Here is a 22,468-nt window from a genome sequence, read left to right as displayed (position 1 = left end):
TATGATGATGCAGATGCACGTAAATGCCGATGACAATGGAGTTCTGTTCTGGGAGATCGTGGATCGTTGGTTGAAGCATTTTTTTTTTTGCTTTGTCCACTTACATCTGTTTTTGTTGACACCCACCATGTGTGCGCAAACAGAGCGGAAATACTGGGCGGAAATGAACTAAAACTTCTTCTTCTATGTTTTGTGGCATGTTGCAACCATAAAAGGACCTAAAACTTAATCGCAATTCATTATTTATTCGGCAAATAACGTTTCCATCAGCGTTTATCGCATAAGCCATATAACGATCAAGATAAAATCCGATGAGACAGAAAGCATTTCATTTGAGTCAATATTCATGAAATTCAATCAAATTTTACTCTTTCCATAAGGCATTTTTTATTCGAAATCACTTAATTCGGATAAAAACGTGTGGATGGAAACATATATGGCTGTATCCGAAATCGCATACTTCAAACTATAAAAAAATGTAAAACTATGTAAACAAAGTTGCATGTCATAAAACAGTAGGCAAAAAATACCTGGATGACCTACTTTTTCAGGCGAGTGCACATCTAATGGACACTACTATCCCATGAAGGGATTGGAAATGACGCAACTGACACTGGTAGTTAACATGACGAATGTAGTATGTCCAGATTACATTCACACTACACACATCCATCCCAAATTGAACATACTTTAACAGTCGCATAGTAATTACTTATTCAAAAGAAGTTTGAAACACCAAGAGTATGTGATTTCAGATGCAGCATAGGTCTCTGTTCCAAAACCTATGTAGGCATTACGGGAAGTGAAATATCAATTAAATAGACTTATGATTAGATTCATAATTAATCCAAACCTATCAATAAAAATTGTTAAATCTAATTTTAAAAAAGACTATTTTCCCATTATTTGTGTGTGCTGTGTATCTTTGTGCTTATTATAGTATCATGCTAATGGAAAACTCCGGTGTGCGTCACATAAGGACCAGTATATGCATGACATGGCGTTTCTGCCTATGTAGGGCATTTCAAATCACTAACTTATGAGGTTACAGTTTAGTCAGGATGCTTAAATAGACAAAAGAGAATAATGCAGCTAACAGAAATGTCATGTTATAAATATCTGACTATAAAACTACTACAATAATAATAGTTGTAATATAAACATATTCGGTTTGTCTGTCAGAGACAATCAATAAAATGACTAACCCGCATGCTCCAATGCCACCATCATAGACTGCTCAATGAGGTCTCTTTCGATGAAGCCACGGAAGTCGTCTCTGTAGACGGTGAGGTCAGGCAACTGGAAGGTGCAAAGCGGAGTGTCCAGAAGCGGCTCGTTGCTGCCGCCCGTACTCGACACGTGCGAGCGAGCCAGAGAGACGATGGTGGAGCTGGCGTGAGAGATCCCCCTCGACAGTCGCTTCTCCGTGGCTGCTGCCATGATACATGTTCAGAGAATATGAAACTACACACTGGTAACCTATTATCTGACCGACCTATTCTTATCACTCCTTTCGATTCGAAAAACAATGTTAGTCAGGTGAGAGTGGGCAAGCCTTGACATGACATCATATGCAACTAGTGTTCAGCGTAAATCATTAACATAAATTATGAAACACCATTTGAGAATTGAGGTCAGGCCATGAAGAGGCAGTCAAGTGCTTTTCTTACCTTGCACAACCTCATCTTGGCGATGCAAAAGGGACCGCCCCGTTCGTGCCATCTCTTTCTCAATGGAGGGGTACTCTCTCTCCTCAGCAAGGGTGCATGAGAGGTTCCCAGCATGCACTTGTCTCAGCTGCTCAAAGTCACTCAGCGCAGCTGAGAGGTCCCAATTCTTTCCTGTGAGGAGAGGTGTGCAAGTAAACAAGAGGTCATAGTTCCACTGCACTTCTGCTTAGGACTTTAAATATTAACCCAACATTGTTAGGTGCAGCAGGGTTCAATGACACATTCCACTGCAGTAGCTTTTGCAAATATTGGTCTGTACTGACTGTAAAGCATGCATACTGCAGTATGTACAGTATATTTGAACTCATTCTCTTATCTGCAGTGTTGCTAGGCAACATGCGCTGGGTTTGTTAAAGTTGTGTTGCACATGTTCAAATAGACGCTTCAGCCACTGTTTTTTTTCTCCATCCTGTAGTCAGTTAATTCTAAAGACCTTAGTCAGGATAGATGCCATATTGAATTTTACATGGCTCACTCAAATCGAATTCATCAGTGTCGTAATTATCAGTTTAATAATAAGCCTTGTTTTTAATTCAAGTGTTACATAATGTGAATATTTCGGCTTGCATCAATTAAGTTTCAAATAAAAAGGAACATAAGAGACGACTTGTCATTTAAATTGATTGGATTATCAAAAAAAAATGTAATATTTAAACATTTTGGGTTTGTTTTTTGTGTTATAGTTAAAGTGATGTAACAGTACTCGTACAACAATATAAGATTTTGGTCATGCCACCCACCATCTCTACCAAAAGACTGGTAGAGTTGCTTCCTATTGGAGCAAAATGAATGAATCAAAGCTGAAGAGGGGGTAATGGGAAACGGGATGGTTTTGGCTCACCCTCCAGCAGGTCTCTGGCCAGTCCTGGTTCAGCTCCAGTAGAACGGACAAAGTCGGACAGGACCGCGTCCATATCCAAAGTCATGTGATCATGAATTTACAGTGTAGAAGGGGGCATCAGGAGAGAGAAAAGACATGAGAGCAATTCTCCCTCACAGCAAAAGCACCATTACGGCCACACCTATAGAGAAAAAGGGGGAAACAGACAGAGGAGATGCTCAAGCTCAGTACATCATATTGGTGCACATTACCAGAGATCTGTTGACTCCAGCAGTCACATGCCATTCCTGTGACCTCTGCTGTGTAGCTCAGCTGAACGCTTCAGTTTGCATTACAGAGAGTTTGCAAATCATTAGAAAGGTGGCTAGTATGATACAGCTGTTTTAGAGGCATTTCAAAGTCCCGAACAGTAATTGACAGATTACGTGACGCATTTAACAGTACAACTGTTTTCAACATGGATAATAATAAGAAATGCTTCTTGAGCACCAAATCACATATTAGAAGGATTTCTGAAGGATCATGTGACACTGACGACTGGAGTAATGATGGTGAGAATTCAGCTTCGACATCACAGGAATAAATCACATTTTGAAATAGAAAACAGTTATTTAAAAATTGTATAATAATTCAGAATTTTACTGTTCTTACTGTATTTTTGATTGTGATTCATATTCACATCCATTCATATTGTTGTTGAGCCCTGACCAATCAGCTTTATACAATCTTTTTTAGTTCTTGATCCTCCTTGTCATAGGAGAAGTTCCTACTTGTGAGTTTGCAAGTCATAATTACAAACATGTGCGTTCAAGTAATTTTGGTCAGAATAAAATGTGTTACTCAAGCTCTCTTTTGTACTTTTTCAAAGACCGGAAGCTTTTTTGGTTCAAAATGTAACTCAAAAAAAAAAAACAAGAGCAAATTTTGTCGGTAATTGATGCTTTCTCTGTGTCAGCACAAGAATGATACATCGATAATGATGGGAAATTCAGTTTGTCATGCAAGTCTGCTGCCTCATAAATTAACTAAATGAGTATTTTCTAGCAAGCTTTATAGCTATTCCTCATCAACAGTACACAAAACGCACAGACTAAATTGCACAGTCAATATTCACAATTACAACTTACTATAACAAATAGCAATTTGGGTCAGGGCTTAAAGGTAAACCAATGTTTCCCGCTAAAAAAGTATGACACTTGAAGTATCACTGATCATTGAAGTATCATTCATGTGCACTTGTCTCACAAATACATACATTCCAACATGACTTGAAGGCTACATAAAATCAAATGCACATAACTGCTCTGAACCTTTATGCTTCAAACTGCCCTGCTTAAAGCATTGTGACACAGAGATGGTCAGCTGAGAAGGCAGCGCAGGAAAGCACTGGAGGAGCTGAACAATGACTACCCATTAGGGCTGCACAATATACTCAAATTATTGGAATATCAGTAATACATATCAACATGTTTTAACATTAATGGTGATTCAGATAGCAGAGAATAAACTGCGTTACATAGCTCCACTCACAATATTTTCCATTCAACTACATTATATTTGTCACAGAATTTAGTAACTTAAAAATAATTCTATATAAATTAAAATATAATGAATATCCATAATTAAAAATCAATTTCTTTTGAGTTTATCTGAACACCAATTAACCAGAGAGTAAACTTTTGTCATTACATTAATTCAATTTCAGTTCACCGAAAATGAGCAGAGAGCTTAGACATAACATACGCTAAAAACAAAAACATCATTAAGAAATCAAGTTGACATTAAAATCACTAATTGGCTTTGGTTATAAAAATTCTGTTTAGAACATCTGACTGGAGCATTTAAATATTCCACAAGTTATTTAAAACGTTTTTATTTATTTTTTTAAGTCTTGAATATCGTGCAGTCACACGATCCATGCCTCATTCAGGCACAGTTATGGAGAATTTTAAAAGACTGTTGAAACAAGATTAGACGGCAAAGTTTTATGGATGACAGATTAAATAAAAGTGGCATTTACATCTTCCTCAACAGGACAATGAAAATGTAAAAACTCAAAGGGTGTTAAATAGTGATTCGTTGCTGCTGATGACACTTTACTGGTTAACAAACACAGGCGTCACGCATAGATGATAACATTATGGAGTAAAAAAAAGTCCCAATGTTTAAATCACCCCTCCCTGATGTAATGGTCCATCCTGTCAGCGCTGCCGTCCCCTCCCTTAAAGCTCTGACTCAAACTTTTCAATATAATGCCCATGACTCATGATTCCTTACTGGGCCCTTCCCACCTCTATGACCAACAAAAAGGCAGGCAGCTCGCTGTGCCACTGACGGACATAAAGGGCCTTTTCAGCGAGGAAGCTGCTTTCTCTCTCGCTTTGACTTTGTTTGGCAACTATAGCAGAGTGACTAGAGAAAGACCAACAGCAAAAACAAGGGAATCGGTTGAATCTGGAACATGATTATGCATCCCTATCTGATCATTTCTAGGCATGTAAAAGAACTCCAGCCCAGAGCAGCTAATCAGAATAATCCACTGGGTGGGGATAAGATTAGTGACTCAAAAACAGCTCCTGTCAAGAGTTTAAAGGAAATGTGAAGTGCTAAATAAAACCCTGAAGTGACTCAATAGCATAAAGCTTGTTTCACATCACACTCACCTGACATCTTTCATAACATTAGTTAGAGTGAGTCAGCCTCTTCTAACACAAACAAACACAACAGGACAGCAGTTTCAGAGGTCTGGGCCCCCAGGACAAGGTCAACAGCCCATCTCTCAGCAGCAGCCCGGCTCGGAGAACCATCCAGCAAGCAAAATGGTCAGAGATGGATGCTGTGCACGAAAACCTGAAAAACAGAGAGTCAAAGTTAACTTAACATCTCAGATTATTGAGGTTAGAAACGACCAACAAAAGGCAACTGGCATGTTTACAGAGTCAGCTTATAGGCAATACGGATGACATCTCAACATCACAAATGTTGCATCATTACGGCATTCAGGGTTTGCCAGAGACACCAAGGTGATGGATTGTAAACAGAAAGCACCTAACAGATTTTTCTGCATTTGCTAGCCGGGCTTTTGTCTGTTTCATAACAAGCGTTGCTGCCAACACGTGGGTGCTTTAAGATAGCAGGATCACTGAAACACAAGCAGAGGTCAACAGAGTTGTGTTTGCTCTGTGCACTGTACTGGCTATAACCCTCTAACCTATATGGCTGACGACTGTGTACAGGTTAAACTAATAACAAAGATTTGCATCAGTTTATGGAAATAACTCAACTTTTGGTAACCCTTGCTCCCCTATAAAGATGCATCAAGGCTCAACACCAGGTCAGTGAGAGAGAGAGATCTGGGCCAGTTTATGGAAAGGTCACTCAGGCCAGTGCTGTTTATGTACAGCAGTTCAATGATCACATGCATGTGTTTTATGCATTTGGATTTCCGTGGCATATTGAGCACTTTTGTTGTGAATTGTGCTGGTTTAAAGGATAAGTTCACTTTTCAAAAAACTTTTGCTGATAATTTACTCACCCCCATGTCATCCAAGATGTCCATGTCTTTCTTTCTTCAGTCGAAAAGAAATTAAGGTTTCTGATGAAAACATTCCATATAATGGACTTTACTGGAAACCAGACGGTTCAAGTTCCAAAAGAAACTTTAAGTACAAACTGCAAACTTGTTCAAAGGGCTTTAAACGATTCCAGACGATGAATAAGGGTCTTATCAAGCGAAATGATCGCTCGTTTTATAAATACATAACAAAGTTTAAGTTTTATAAGCTCAAACGCTCGCCTTGCTCTGTTCTGTAACGCACTCCTGTTCGAACTCGTTCATCAAAATGAACAAGTCATTTGGTTCATTCGGCGAAAGAAACGAAAGAATTGATTCGGAAAAAGATTTGTTCATTTTGTGGAACGAGTTCGAACAGGAGAGTCACGAACGTGCACCACAGAACAGAGCAAGGCGAGCGTTTGATCTTATAAAACTAAAACGATCTTATGGAGAAAAATCCTGGAAAGTTCTCCTTAAAAACTTTAATTTCTTTTCGACTGAAGAAAGAAAGACATGGACATCTTGGATGACATGGGGGTGAGGAAATTATCAGCAAAAGTTTTTTGAAAAGTGAACTAAACAGTCTCGTGAGCAGACTCGCTCTGGAGATTTTAACTAATTTGCGACATAACTAGTCAATCAGAAGTAGGAAACCAGTAGGGGTGGGGGAAAAAAACGATACAGCATAGTATCGCGATATTTTCTGTGGCAATACTGTATCGATACACGGGCGCCAAGTATCGATCTTTTTTGCATATTTAATTATAAAATTATCTGTTTTCCTTTCCAGTTCTCTTCATTGTTTTCTCTACTTTTCACTGCTTGAGAGCATAGGTTGAATCCGAAATCTCCCCCTAAACCCCCATTCACTAAGTTAGGCCTATTCCGTAAGTTCGTTGTTTATGTGTTACAGTACATTTGCTCTGAATACAAAACTGTGAATTAATGACAGCAGAATCAGCAGCTGAAGAAGTTTGTTTGAATATATGAAGAGTTCAGATGCAAAAGCCTCTAAGTGCCATTTGAGATTTTCTTCTAGAATGATCATTTTTATCAAGCTCGTATATGAGCTTGATAAAAATGATCATTCTAGAAGAAAATCTCAAATGGCACTTAGAGGCTTTTGCATCTGAACTCTTCATATGGTATAAATGCTCCAATAGGGATGTTTCTCTACAGGTGTTGTCCACCCATGCAGAGCTAATGAACTCACTAGTGCACAACACCAGCATAAATGAGAAAGATAAAACACTAACCAGCCATCTGCTACTCAAAATCCAAATTAGTAATGTCAGAATAAACTGAAGAGCATGATCCAAAATACAAATGCAATACTGTAAGAAAAAAAAAAACAGAGCAGACCTCCTCACCAGAAGTCACTGCTGAAGGATAATCGAATGAATGGTTCCCATGGTTTTAGAGCTGCATTAATGAGCCCAACTGGTATCATGCAATCACCACTGCTGAGCTTGAGTGAAAAAGAGACCACTTTGTCAATCACAACTTGACAACATTGTCACTCTCACACCATGTCCTCACCAGGTGCGACACGACCATCTGAGTCACTGTCAACTCAAGTCATTTTTCTGTTCTAACTAAATGCTGAGAGAGGCAACCAAAATCATGCTCCAAACAAAACTAGTTTTCTTGCAAATAAAATTGCCTTCTGGAGAGGAAAACTTGAGTATGATAAATTACAACAGTGCATTAAGCATCATTTCATGAACAAAATGAATAATTAACCCATGCATGACTCAAACGATGTCCAACGATCTGATGAGCCTAGCAAACTTAACTGCTTGCTGCTGGCGTAATCAGTTTAGGCATGGGAAGCGTAGTAGCATTATGTAACATCACTGCTAGGGCTCTGAGATGCAGCAAAGAAGAGATAGTGCTCTCAAAACCCAGTTTTCACCTTCTCGCTACTGCACCAAGACAGGCCACGCAATGATGAGACACGGGCTGCCTCAGGGGGTTGTGTAGGGATGTGTAAGCTCTCTGGAAATTCAGGGACTGCACCACAGATATATACTCTTCAGCATCCTGTCCAGCCCCCATTAAAAAGTCATTAGTGCAAAGCAAACCAATTGTTAAGCAGGAGCATAGCCACTGTTAATTTGTCCATTTGCAGTTAAGCAAGTGCTAAACAGTCCAAAATGCAGTCCCATGTGAATCAATTGTATTTGCCATTTCCTTGTAATTAAAAAAGGAATAGGGATGCACCGATATAAAAATTTTGGCTGATACCGATGACCAATAATTCTTTATATTTGAAAGCCGATAACCGATATATCGGCCGATAAACTTAAATCCAAATTTTTATCTAATTTTGAGAGCCTGATTACAAAAACAAAAGTCTCACAATTAAATCCACGTCCCAATCGCACGATTATAATGATGTTCTCATTATAGTGTTGTACAGTCGATATGACAGATTTGCGCTGCACATGTTGTACCGAACCATATTTTAATTTTTAAAAATCTCTTTTTAAAGAGATTTCAATAATATTTCAAGAAAATCAAAAACATAAACAGTGCTCAACAAGTGTCTCAGCTGAAGGGAATAATACATTATTTATCGGCTATTAATATATCGGCCACATTTTCTTACAAGGCCGATAACGATAACATTAAAAGTGAACATATATCGGCCGATACCGATATGCTGGCCGATATATCGTGCATCCCTAAAAAGGAACGAAGCATAGGGTATTTTTTAGGTATGGACCGAATTGCCTCGATACATACCAGAGTATCAAAAAAATCTTGTCATTCGGCATATATTCTGCCACTCAGTGGCCTATACGCGTCTGTAAAAAAGTAAACAAACTAAAAAATATAACCATAAGTTGTTTTTTTTTAGGTAATATTTAATGTAATCTTGTAAAAAAACGGATTTCATAAATTTGGTACCGGAAAAAACTACGTTCAAGAACCGGTATCGAAGTCAAGGTATAGGTATCAGAAATTTTTTAATGATACCCCTAGCCCTAGCCTGTCTTGTCCTCCCTCAGTCTAAGATCATATTATTCCCTGAAGCAAAAAATAAAATTTAATTAGTAAATTAAATTTAGTACATACAAAATATTAATAATAAATAATGACAAAACTATTTTTATATCAGTTCTAATATTGGGAAATAGGTCAAAAGTCTGATGTAAATGTAAATACCTTGGAAGGCTCTCTGGGACTGGCACTTTCAACGCACGTTCAAGCTCTTATCAGCAAAGCGCCAAGTTTAGAAAAGCCTGTTCTTGACAACTAAAAATAGTCATATAATCATAGTCCAAAATAAGCAACACAAAGTACAAAGTAAAGTCTGCAAAACAGACAGCAGAGGGGAAACAGGAGGGCATGAAATCTGGTAAACCCCCATGCTATGAATACCACAGTACACAATGCACTTTACTGATACTGAGAAATATTTCACAGTGAGACCTACTCACAGCCCGTCATGTAATATACTATTTCAACTACAGTTTACTCAACCAAAACATACAGTAAATGACTTGAAGCTAAGAGGAATAGAGAGTAATCTTTTTTTTTTTCTCTCTAGAGTGAGACATGCGTCACTGAGTTCAGAACAGACATTGGAAACATAGTGTCTATATACAGTAAAAAAAACTTTTTTTACTGTATATACACAAAAAATATGCTTGTTCAAATTACTTAACTAAAATGAGCTAAAGCAACAGAATTGTTGTACATTTTGTCCTAACTTAATAAATATCATTATGTTCAATCTACTTAAAACTAAAGTTTATTCAAACCATTTGTGTTGGGATAATTGTTGCATCAACTGAAACTGGGTATTGGATTTTTAGTTCCCAGCATGCTTTGGATATGGAATTGAGTTGAAATTAAGTATGTTTAGCATTAAATAAAATAATAGTTTAGCATCCATTCCAAATACATTGCAAATAAACATTTAGATTTGTGCTGAATGAGGGAGGTGGCTATACGTGAGCCCGCTGGTTTCAGTTTACGAGTTCCTTTTTGAGTGACGGGATAGATCTGTTAATTTTGAATGTTCAGTGATGTTTGACATTTAAATATGTTTCTGTTATGTTGAAAATTTTATGGTTGCCATTGTTCTGAAGAGTAGAGCTTGGTTAGGTTGTGAATGGCTCGATGCATGATGCTATGTCCAATTAAGCAATAGCTTTACTAATGCCAGTGCAGTAACACTTATCCTCCTACTTGTGCGGTGCTAGTTACAGAAAGTCTTTTCATTGTAAAACATAACTGAATGTCAAATACAAACAGGTATTTTCCATTACTCAAAATCACAAACTTGAATAAATCGGAAACTCAATATATTTGAACTGACATAACTAAAAAACATTAGTTGATTCTATCACTCTGCTTTTTATGCGCATTTTGAAGAATCGCATCAGAAACGAGTGATGGAAACGGCAAATTTTTGGGAAAAAAAAGGTTTTTACGGTCGCTTGAGGAAGATTTTGATTTTGAAGATTTTTTACGCTCGCTTGAGGAAGATGCATTGTATTTGATGTTACAGACATGTGATGTACATTGTTGTGTAAGTGTTCAAGAAAATGCAATAAAAACAATATTACCAAAAAAAAAAAAAAAGTGGCCTCTCTGACATTCTGAAATGTCATAACCACAGGTTGTGGGAAAAATGGTCTGGTCACCATGACCTCCCAAAAATATTAGTGACGTGTTTTTCCCATATGTATGGGGCTCAACGTGGTCGTAATGCTCTTGCTGCTAGTACCTTCATCAAACTAAAAAAATCTGCATTTCTTCTTTTGTGTACAGCATTAAATTTGGTGATTGCGTGCTGCACTGATGTCAATTTATAACTTGCCCAATAGTAACTAATTGCGGTCCTGTCTCCATTTTCTAAGTGTGCTTGTTTTATTTAATGTTGGTTACTAGGTTACCAATACCACAGTCGTCCGCTCGAACAACTGATGGAAACACACCTAATTTGCATTTTTACCCCTTTTTTTGAGAACTTGAGAAAAAAAAATGCTTCACATTTGGTTAGAAACCAGCTATTGACTAAGTTCAAGTAAAATATGTTTAAATTGAAGATAAAATAATTGTGTAACTGCTTAGGCCCCGTCCACACTACTGCGTTTTCGTTTAAAAACAGAAAATTAAAACTAATACGATCTCCGTCCACACCAGCGTTTTATCTGTATATTAGAAATGATCTCCGTCCACATTAAAACGACTGAAACACGGATCACGTGATCATTCACCAACACTGGGCATGCGCGTGCCGGTGTAAACAGTGGTTGGCAAATCAGGGAAGGATACGTCATGACTGATAACACCCAATCATGGAGCCAAGCGTCAGCCCCTGCGTCAGCGTTTCTGAAGTCCTACGTTTTGTCTCGTCCACACTAAAACGCCCTACGGAGATTCAAAACGAAAAACGGAGCTGCAGCGTTTCTAAACTTCTCCGTTTTAGGTCTTCGTTTTAGTGTGGACTGGAGGTGCAAACGTAGCAAAAGGTCTCCGTTTTTAAACGAAAACGCAGTAGTGTGGACGGGGCCTTAAAGACTTGCAAGTAACCAAAGACAGAGGGCAGTGCCTTTTGAAAAGCTTAAAGAGTTATGAATATCCAGAGTTTGTTTAAAGTCTACTTCTATCCTACAATACAAATACTAAGAGATAAGCCTATCAGCAAGCCCACACAACATCTGCTTCGACTGATTCTTTCAGCTACCAATAAGTAGCCCACTTAACACTTTTTATTACAATTAAATCCATTTAGTTGAACTCAACAGATTTTCACCCAAAAATGCAATAAATACATTAAAAAAATGTCCATCTGGGCCAGTCATCTTGGTAGCACAATGGCAATTCTGCTTCGTGGCTAAGGCTACTGCTGTCTGCAAAAAAAGATAAGAAGATAATAATAAAAGATAGCGGCAGTTATGTTTTCATTGACCCTGGAAAACAATCCGGCAAAGTTTTAACAGCGCAGGCGAGTTTGCCAACCTAAACTAAACAATGTTTGGACAAGGAGTCATATTGTTCTGAGAACATGATTTGGGTTTCCCCTACTCAATCCACATCTGACTGTCACTTATTTTTAAATTTCACAAACACACCTTGTAAAACTAGTCGGTTTAAAGTGCACAATCATGTCAGGCAGCTTCTGTCATTTGAAAAATGTGCAATGCTCACTGTGCCATGGGAATCTAGCTGCGGCTCCTACAAAGGATGGTATTGTTGCCTAAAATGATGAATTCAAGCGACTATGTTGCTGTATTCAATCTGACACAGTTATATAATCTACATTAGGGTGGCAGGATGTGGTTTACGTTTGATTTACACATTACTTTTAAAAGGCGCATTTAATGAGATTTGATCTAGTGCTGCTGCTTCCTTTCATCAAGCAAAAGAAGTATACCATGACCAAGAGCAAACTCAAAGAAACGTATCTGCACAAAACATTAAGCAAGTCAAGCTTAACTGCTTTGTTGTTCAACTAAAACACTTCAAACAAACCAATTCAAGGGACGACTTTTCACTAGGCTAAACAGCAAGAGTAATATTTCATCTATAGCAAGACAAATATATATTCAAGGAGGACATTTGGACCATACAACAAACTACAGGCACCTAAAGTGTACACAGCCGCAGCTCAACGCGAATTATCCACAGCCTAAGGCATCTATTGCTCATGTGAATACCCACGTGCTGCAAGCTCGGCAGCCAGGCATCTTTGCTTCAATCCCTGTGATGTCATCCCAGGCGAAAGACTCCACTTCAGCTTCTCTGGGATAGGATTACGGCTGCTCGGGATCAAGGCTGATGTTTAGCGCATGAGGAATGAGCCATGTGATCAACACACTTTCACACCAGACACTGGGCCCAGTGACAGCCCACTGACGGTTGCATTGTTTATTTGACTCTCCGGCCACTGTTTGGACTAGCGGTTGTGCTTTTGTTTCACAGCATCTGAAGAATAGTGGTTTCTCAAAGAATGTGAATAGTCTTCATATGAAGTTGAGCAGCGAGGTATGCAGCTAGCGGGACTCTCCAGAGGAATGAATCAAACCGTGGGCACTGGCTGTCATCAGAAACCGAGAGAACAGCTAGTTCCTCAAAACTCAGAGCTGGAGAAAAAAAAAGACCTGCATTTTAAAGCTACATCTTAACATCAAGAAACAAGTTAAGAGACAAGACAATGTTAGCAGCCAGTCACTCAGCAAACACTTTAAATTTCCCTGGATCAAGTGCTTTGCTCAAAAACACAATGCTGGGCTCATGTTCGTAGCCTGACTTCGTCATACTCATATTCTACTCAGAATTGCGAGTCTGATACTGCTCCATAGGCTTTGATTATGAGGCGTGTCTTAACCGAACAAGGAAAAAACACAACAAATTTGCACTCAATTGGATACACCTACAACCAATCAGAGCAACACAACAAGGCAGCTAAATAGTTGCATAGCATAATTGCTAACAGAACTCAAATGCACACTGGAAGAAGTAAAATAAAGAGTGTACTAGATTCTTTTACTTGGTCCTTCATGAGAAGGAGAAACAACGACCACAGGGTTTCATTGCGTCCCATCTTCTTAGCGACAATCGGAGCCAGCTGATAAATTAAACTTTTGCCGAATCCCGTAGGAAGGACGGCAAACACATATTTCCGATCGGCGAATGCATTGATTGGAGTTCTCCGTCCGTCTTTTAAAATTAATGCGCTGACTTTCTTTTACAACAGATGCGATAGCGGAATATAGGCCTACATCTCAATTCTCCAGCTACAGACATCTTTGAGGGAAACCAGTTTAACCCAAGCACTCTTTGATAATGTGATGATTACGTAACTGCAGATCATCTGTCCATCATCGTAAAAAGGCAATTTGATTGGCCCGGCCATTTCTGAACTGATCATAATTATTTCTCAAGGGATCGAGTCCAGACCCAACTTCCCGACCAAAAAATGTTGTGGGCGGAGTTCGGGCTGGCATCCAGGCTTATCATGTTGGCTCAATATCAAGCAAAAACATATTTTCTCTATATGTTATAAGTCTAAAGATGAGGGTCTCGTATCAATTTAATGGTGTGTTGGTTGGGGGAGCATTTTGGCGCAGTGGATAACACTGTAAGTGATATGTTAGGTCTCTGGCCCACATGCTCTCATTCACCTGCTGTTCTCAAACCCACTGGTGAGGGGACACCACTTAAATTTTCATAATTAACTAGTAGCACCTGCAGGCTCTTACCTGACACCCAGCTAAAAGGAACTACAGTGTGATGTAAAGCACAGAATATAAGCATCGTTTGACAGGGGTCTTATTTACTAAACTGTGCGTATGATCCTTAATAAAAGTGTATGTGCACCCAAAAGCCAAAAATGTCGTACGCAAAAAAATATTCAGACTTATAAAACCGCCAGAACCGGTGCAGAATTCACTTTATAAAACCCAGCCAGCGGAAGATTGTGTGCACATGCGTCTCCTCCTCGAAATAACCATATAAAACGCATAGTTTACTATGTATATCCTCATCTGCATATCATTTGCATATGATTATTCATCCACATAACTTGTTTAATGGTACCAGACATTAGGAAAATATGAAAAACGGATGTGCCGTCACATTTCATCAATAAAAATAATTTAGCCTATCCTTTGAATAGCATATCCTAGCCTATCCTATGAATAAATAAATCAAATAGTGTAAAATACATTTCAGAGAAAGTTTTTCTCAATCTTTTCCACTGGCCAAAAAGTATTTTTAATTGATTATATTTTTAATGGAAACAGATAGACCTTGTTGTGCATTCTTTGAACGAAATGGTTTTCTCAGACATCTGCAAATTATCATGATAAGCAATTATCATGCATTAATTATTATATTAAAATATTAAAACACAGCATGCCAGAGGAAAAGTGTTCAAAAGCAGTGCATCCACAACAAGCAGGCCTATTTAATGAATATAAAAATTATGTAACTCCTCAGTAATGAAGTGTTTAACACCGTTAATGAGAATGGTATATTTAATCTGTTTATATCAGGAGTAAAACATAGTTTAAATCATTATTTTGTTTATTTAAACATGCACTGTACTTATGATTAGAACTCATATTGAGGATTTATGGTTATACTTCATCTGCCGTCAGACAATGCATCAGTTTCACGGGCCAGCGCTCGCTGGCGTGGACATTTAAGAAGGAATTGATATTTGCTTCAAGTTATAGGCTTGGTGAGTGAAATTATATTTGTATTATCTTTCTGTATATGTATAATTTGCTTTAGATTTTCTGTCCAAAAGTGACCAAAAAGACATTAAACTCACCATCCGTGTCGTCAAACTGCTCTATCTCCAAAACGTTTGTACACATGGTAAGAGTTTGCGTGCATGTGCGCAAATTTTCCTAAAAATCACAATTTATGCGTCAGAAGTGGCGTACGCCTCTTTCAGGGTCTGTTTTGTGCGTACGCAATGGTTATAAATGAGGCCCCAGGTGTATGAAGTTGCATACGTCAATAATCAGGTACCACAATTACTTTTAAACAGTGACAATAAAACATTCTTATAACAAACATGCACACTGCTGAAAACTGGCCCAACCCAAATAATGATTATATTGATGAAATATGCTGACCACTTAAACATGCTTATCCGGATAACTTTTAAGCATGTTTTCAGCACTAACACTCTCTCTAAACTGTTAAAACAATAAAAGTTCCCAAACACCAATAATAAAGTCATAGAGGCACACAACCATGTAGCAGACTAAGAAATAATGGAGCACAGAACTCCAAAGCACACTCTTGTTCTTCAATTTCAGGTGTGCTGTAAATAGATTATGACTCAGAGGAAAAAGCACTAAGATCATGTAGCTTTCAACCTGTTTACTGCAAACTACACATAAACAAACTTTTCCTGGTATTTAAGGAGGCCTGTGAGGGACTGTGTAAACTGTAAGCCTGGTAAAACAATGATAGAACAATGGATGTAAAGTAATCTCAGGAGGAGGAACACACAATTGTGATATTAGTCTGAACACTGTCACTCTTAATTAAAATAATAGCCTAAACTTATCTAACAGACAACTACAGGTTAGCAGTACAACAGGACAGGACAGTTAAAGTGTAGACATGCTTTTATAGGCATAAACCAAAAAGTCCAGAACAATGAAATACAGCCATTCAGTTTAACCTGTCTTGGGGTGTGACATGCTAAACTCAATCTAAAAATTAAACCAAACAACATTTTATTGTAAAAAATGTATAATATTGTTGTGCAGCATGCAGCTTTAATGACATATTAATCTAGACACTGCATAGAATATTTCAACTTTTAAAAATATATTTGTAATATCAGAAATGTGTTAGTCAAAAGAAAAACATACTCTCCCTTACATAAATAAATTCTTTAAAATAATGTTGAAAAAAAAAAAGTTAATGTTAATGTCAATCTTGCAAGTACAAAAAATATCAAATCATAATGAGGCTGAAGATTGGGTCTGTTTAAACGGCATAGCTCCGATTATTTTCAAGGTCCACACAAGAGAAAACAACAACCCTGAACAGCCTTAAAACCCAAGACTTTGTTTGCATGTCCTACTTTAATGTTTAGGGGTGGCTGGCTTCACTAAACAACAAGCTGACAAAAGAGCTTGTAAATACAGAGCTGAATAATTCAGAGCTGAGAGTAACCGTACCCACACATTGTAGGGATTCGATCCATGGAACCAAGTGCCCACAGCTTTCATTTTAAGCGGGTTTTGATAATGACTGCGACTGCACCACACTCTGATGTCTGTCAAATTCCACCAGAAATAGGAAAGATGGCATAAGTAGGACAGTTGTGGAAAACAAGATGATTATTAACTTAAATTCCATACAATTTTGCATACACATATGGGCCACTAAAAAACATTGCACCCATTTGGGTAAAACTGCAATCACATGAAACAGTTCAGCCAACTCTCCTTACTCAAAAAAACAGTACTAGTTTTTGTACTTTAAATTGACAATATTGGCCTGGATACATTAAGTTTTTGATGTTTTTTAGTGATTGTGGCAACTGATGTGCTGCCATTTACTCTCAATCAGACCCAAAGCACTGTTGGTTTAAACACTCCAGCAAAGACTGCTTATAATTTGAATATTTTATAAGTCAATTGCATGACGTGATGTTTTTTATCAGTCAATTGCATGACATGTTCCATGTCGAACAAACATGATTTTCTAGATGACTGGAATTAGATTTTATATATTTTCATGGTTATGATCTGCATCTTAATATAATCTTGAAGATAACAAGTGAGCATGCAGATCAGGTCAGCATATAACACCCTGTATGTATTTACACTACGAACCAGAATTGGACACACACTGTACTAACTATAGAATAAGCTACAGTCTATAAAACAAATGTCAATCAAATATTACGCACAGGTCCGTTATATAGCCTAACAAACATAGACTTCATGACAACCAAATACCTGTGAAGCATGAAGGGTCACTGGGATGAAAGGAGTGGCCACAGTCATTGGCTGCCAGATGATAGCTTCAATAGTCTTCTTCAATAATCTATAACACATTTTCAGTTCTTACTAATATAAACCTTTAAAACTACATAATTTGTCGTCCTTTTAGACTGTCATTGCTTAGCCGGTTAACGTTAAGGTTAGTTAGCTGCTCGGCTAGCGGACAGTGAGTGAGTGTCTCTCAAAGTTGCTGAGGCACAAAATTGCGTTAGCCCAGACACTGAGGAACAGGTCTTGTTATACATAATTAAAAGCACTTAATAAGACTCGTACTTAACTTTTAGAGTTTGTGACTGTTAGTTAATCTAGTTCTAGCAGTTAAAGACGGGTCACCCGTTCGCTCACCGTCCCCTCAGAGTGTCCAGCCTAAAACATGACCTGACGACCAACTTTCCCTTATTAACACTCTACTTTCACACAGTTTTTCCACAGAACACATCTATTTAGATGTCAAACTACGGATATGGCGGAAATAACGGCCACTTTCCTTTCATCAACAACACTCAAACGCTGAGGAAAAATGACCCGGTTCCGTTACAAAATGCTCGTGAGGGGTTTTCAGGCTCGCGGAGCTAAAGCTAATGCAGTTGCGCGCTTACCGTGAGCGGCCTCGCGGAATTTCTCTCTCATTTCCTCCCACTCTGGGCTTTCCGATCGCAGAAAATCCGTTCCTTAGGAGGTAATGTGTTGTTCAGCTTTGTGTAAATGTCAAAAATACCTCTTGCTTGTTGTCTTAAAAAGACTTGACGACTAAGTACATTCTTACTCCCACAACAACAACAATGTCAACCAAGGCGCTACAAATCCGCCCATCTAAGGAAACTCAACTAACCGCTTGGACCAATTAGAGAGCGAGTTGAGTTTGACGGACACAGACGTGAGCCAATAGCGATCGGAATTTCCTATTAAGCTCCGCCTGTGGGCAGAAAAGGGCAAATGTGAAAAGAGAGTGGGAGCTCAGTATTCCACGCTGGTTGGTCAACCACATAGTACATGATGGGCATCGGTTCGAGGAGCCTATTAAAGTAAATCGGACCTATGACAAAGCAATGAGCAACTTTATTTAAGGGTGACGGGCTTAGCCATGACGTATTTTGCTGATGCTGGAAAAATGTCATCAGCATGGTGTCTGGTCAATTCCACATGTTTATCCATCATGACCTCAGAAGTCTTGAGTTAACGCCTACCGTTTCTGTGAAAAATATGGTTATTAAAAACTAGGTGAAATCTGTTTTTATAAATTGTGTGACTAACACTACAACAACAATAAAAAAAATTAGTAGTATTAATATTTTGGTCTATTAAATTAAAAAAAGGGTCAAAGTACAGTGAGGAAACAAATGAAAACAATATTTTTAATAAATTATTTGAATTGAGTAATTTGACCCATATTAAAGACATTACCAAATTTAAACATATCAGTAGGGTAAAAAAACAAACTAAAAAGCAACTCAATGACATAAATTTACACACAAAATTTGCCGTAGTGTAATGCCAGTTAGTTCTTTATATTTATACTATTTTAGCAATGTGTTTTGTTTGTGTAAACCTTAAAATTCTAAGTAAAAACTGCAATTGCAAAAACCCAAATGGTCTCAAAAAAAAAAGTTTACAAAGATTAATCCAAATTAATTTATTGGAAGTATACAAATCACTACTCATAACAGGTGAGGAAATGACACGTCAATCTACATACATTTTAAAGTGTACAGCCACTTTTTACAAAAAAAAAAAAAAGCTATGGAAATACCAACAGCTTTAACATGTATGCTTCAGTAATGTCTGTCATTCAACAAAAGACGTACAGACGGTTGCCGAATAACTAACAATTAAGACAAAAACCACCTCCTTACAAAACAACACTAAAATCCTTAAAGAAATAGAAACAGTCCAATCTGCCTCAAAGTATAATGCCAGCCTGGCTGTAAAACAGACAATGAAGTTTAATATGGAAAAATTCAACGTCTCCGTCTGTCAGGGCTTCTGCTGCGCCTTCTACCACCCCTAGAGGAAAACACATTGGTCTATTAGTCATGTTACAAGTCAACCTGTATCATTAAATGCTATAGAAGACAAACTCCTCTACAAAATAAGAGTGTTTGAGTGAGTGACGCGGTCAGAGTATATAAATCCAGTTTAACAGCATAAGATACTAACTCACCTCCTCTTGCTCTTAGGTGGTCCCCTTACAAAGCCCCAGTCAACGCTGATTGGTTGCCCCATAAGATCTTGTCCATTCAGCCCTTCCATCGCAGCCTGGGCTTCTTTGTAAGTCTCGTACTCCACCAGTGCATAGCCCTATAAAAAAAAAAACAAGCCTCATTATTTGCCAGATCATTTTTCAAACAACACATGAAGCCCTTAAAGGAGTAATTCTCCTTTGGTTGTGTGGTTCCACAACTGTCTATCACATATTGAAACAAGCCAAACGAAACATTTTCTGAATTAATTAACATGCGGGTTTCGCATATGGGTTTCTCAATTGCAGACAGATTATTTAATCAAATTTATGAAAAAAAATTAAATGCAACAAGGTCAAAATGTTCAAAATCACATAAAATAAAACTGCATATTGAGCATCTTGTGATCAAAAACAGCTACACAGAGCTCAGATTTCTTAAAAGAAGATCTCAATTTGTGTTCCAAAGATGAACAAAAGTCTTACAGGTTTGGAAAGACATGAGGGTGAGTAATTAATGACAGAATTTTTCAGTTTTCTTTCTTCCTTTAAGCACAAGAAAGCAGCAAGATCATTTTAAACACTGTCAAAATATGGTCATCAATGAGACAAAATGAATCAGATTCTGTTTAAAACACTGCCACCTGGTGGACAAAATCAAAGACACTTGGGTGAATCCCTCTTATTCAACAATTCCTCTAATTAGGGTAAAAATAAAAAAGAAAGAAAACCATTTCAGAGCAAATACAGTGAGAAAGCCCTTCCCAAGCCAATAAACCTGTCAACTTTTATATTATATACATTTTGTATATATCTATTTAGATATCTCACCTAGTCTCATTCATATACACACACAACACAGTCAGGCAGTCTTTCATAAATCACAAATAAAGTGAAAAAACTAAAAATAAAAAAGGTCAGTAAACTTTACACACATTAGTATTTCTCTGAATCAAAAATTTACAAAAATGCCAAACTAACCTTAAGGTAACCAGTTCTTCTGTCCAAATTTAGATGCAAGTTCTTGATTTCTCCAAACTCTGCAAACTTGTCGTGGACATCCTCTTCCGTCGCCTCCTCATGTACACCAGTCACAAACAGAATCCATCCTTCAACAGCTAGTGACATCAAAACATGTGAAAAAAGCGATAAAAATTCCTTTTTCCAGAAGCAACCAAGATAAGAACCAAACATTTTGTCAGCTTTTCCTCGACATATCCTCATGATAGACATTCTAATGCATTTTAATACAGTCCAATATGTTGAATTTACAGGCATAGAGTTGTCAGATGCTGATATGCAACATTAACATCATATGAAGAGTTCAGATGCAAAAGCCTCTAAATGCCATTTGAAATTTCCTTCTTTAATGATGATTTTGATCAAACTTCTATATTTAAGTTCAGTAATTTCACTTAAATGGCAATGATAATTACCTATTAATTGTTATTTAAGTGAAATTACCGAACTTAAATATACAAGTTTGATAAAAATCATCATTAAAGAAGAAAATTTCAAATGGCATTTAGAGGCTTTTGCATCTGAACTCTTCATATATACTCTGATATTTACAGTTCTGTGAATTTCACTTACATCTCTGTGGGCCAGGCTCATCTCCATCCTGTTCTACTGTGTCATAGTCCTCTCTGACTCGGGATCTAGCTCCTTCCTCTGTGAAATAAAGCACCAAACATCATTAGCAGGATCAATTAAGATGCAAACACACAGGATTAGAGATGAGGTGCCTTACCTGATCCAAACCCACGACCCTTCCTCTTCTTGGCTTTCTCTTTTAACTTGTGAATGCTCTCTGCAAGGTGAACAGAAGGAAAAAGAATGAGTCTTATAATGTATTCAAAAAATAATGACAAGGGCTTGGACATTTTTGAAGATAACTACATAAACATTATGAATGAAACTAGAAGAGTGCCATAAATACTATCTTTTTAATATCACAAACGATGATGAATCAATATATCCGAGCTTGTATTCTTGACGACCATATAATGGACTTTTTGGCAATGGTAAAATGAAAACAAATAAAACGTATAAAAACTAAAAACCAAAGCAACAAAATTAAATAACATTAGCATCAGTCCAGCGCGCGATTCGTTTGAATTAGCCAACTATTAGCACGCGTGCTAAACTGACTAGGCCCGTTGGAAGTAAACACGGGAATTACACAAATTCAGCACTCATAAACAGATGGTTGTTTAATCATTTAAAACAATAATAATGTGTATGGACTGTTTGAATATAAATAACCACTGTACCATCACCATCCTCGTCCATAGGAAAATCTTCACCCCCCGCTTCATGAAGATCCAGTACGTCCGCCATGATGCCTGACTGTGAGTGAGCGAGAGAGTGCGACTGCGAGCATGCGCAGAATACTCACTGCGACACACGTCTTGTTCGTCTTCATTGGGTCACATGCTGTTCGACTACTTCGCCATCTGCTGTTTTGGAGGACGTCGAACCTCTGAATTTTATTCACAGACAAGTTTTTGATTTTTTGGCGCGTTGCGTAATTAAGGGTTAGTTCACCCCAAAAATGAAAATCAAGTCATTAATTACTCACCCCCATGCTGTACCAACCCCGTAAGACCTTCGTTCTACCACATAGGCACCCTAAAGGGATTGAAACTTGACGGCCCAGAT

At 37.8% G+C, this 22,468-nt stretch overlaps 2 protein-coding genes across 6 annotated transcripts in view; both read right to left on the bottom strand.

The window, feature by feature from the left end:
• Nucleotides 1-18,453, bottom strand: part of otud7b (OTU deubiquitinase 7B) — a 29,408-nt gene extending 10,955 nt beyond the window's left edge. For 2 of the 5 annotated variants that reach the window (XM_039684720.2, XM_039684723.2), the window contains exons 1-5: nucleotides 18,228-18,452; nucleotides 5,235-5,421; nucleotides 2,572-2,752; nucleotides 1,671-1,841; nucleotides 1,206-1,433 (exon numbers count right to left, since the gene is read on the bottom strand). In XM_039684720.2, coding sequence (XP_039540654.1) covers nucleotides 1,206-1,433; nucleotides 1,671-1,841; nucleotides 2,572-2,656 — 484 coding nt within the window. In that variant the 5' untranslated portion in view covers nucleotides 2,657-2,752; nucleotides 5,235-5,421; nucleotides 18,228-18,452. Of the gene's footprint in view, nucleotides 1-1,205; nucleotides 1,434-1,670; nucleotides 1,842-2,571; nucleotides 2,753-5,234; nucleotides 5,422-17,583; nucleotides 17,672-18,227 lie in introns of all 5 variants that reach the window. The other 3 variants (XM_089118001.1, XM_039684724.2, XM_039684722.2) reach the window with 3 other exon arrangements.
• Nucleotides 18,454-19,246: 793 nt separating this feature from the next.
• Nucleotides 19,247-22,236, bottom strand: rbm8a (RNA binding motif protein 8A). The gene is made up of 6 exons (XM_039685194.2): nucleotides 22,081-22,236; nucleotides 21,558-21,617; nucleotides 21,401-21,478; nucleotides 20,789-20,925; nucleotides 19,790-19,926; nucleotides 19,247-19,632 (listed from the first exon to the last, which is right to left on the bottom strand). Exons 1-6 carry the CDS (start codon nucleotides 22,145-22,147, stop codon nucleotides 19,587-19,589), a joined length of 525 nt encoding a protein of 174 aa, XP_039541128.1. The 5' UTR covers nucleotides 22,148-22,236; the 3' UTR covers nucleotides 19,247-19,586.
• Between the last annotated feature and the right edge of the window lie 232 nt (nucleotides 22,237-22,468).

Source organism: Pimephales promelas, chromosome 12, assembly GCF_988280905.1.
Source record: "Pimephales promelas chromosome 12, fPimPro1.hap1.1, whole genome shotgun sequence".
Taxonomy (NCBI): domain Eukaryota; kingdom Metazoa; phylum Chordata; class Actinopteri; order Cypriniformes; family Leuciscidae; genus Pimephales; species Pimephales promelas.
Note: the sequence above shows the minus strand (reverse complement) of the source record. Positions and strands in the feature narration are given on the sequence as shown.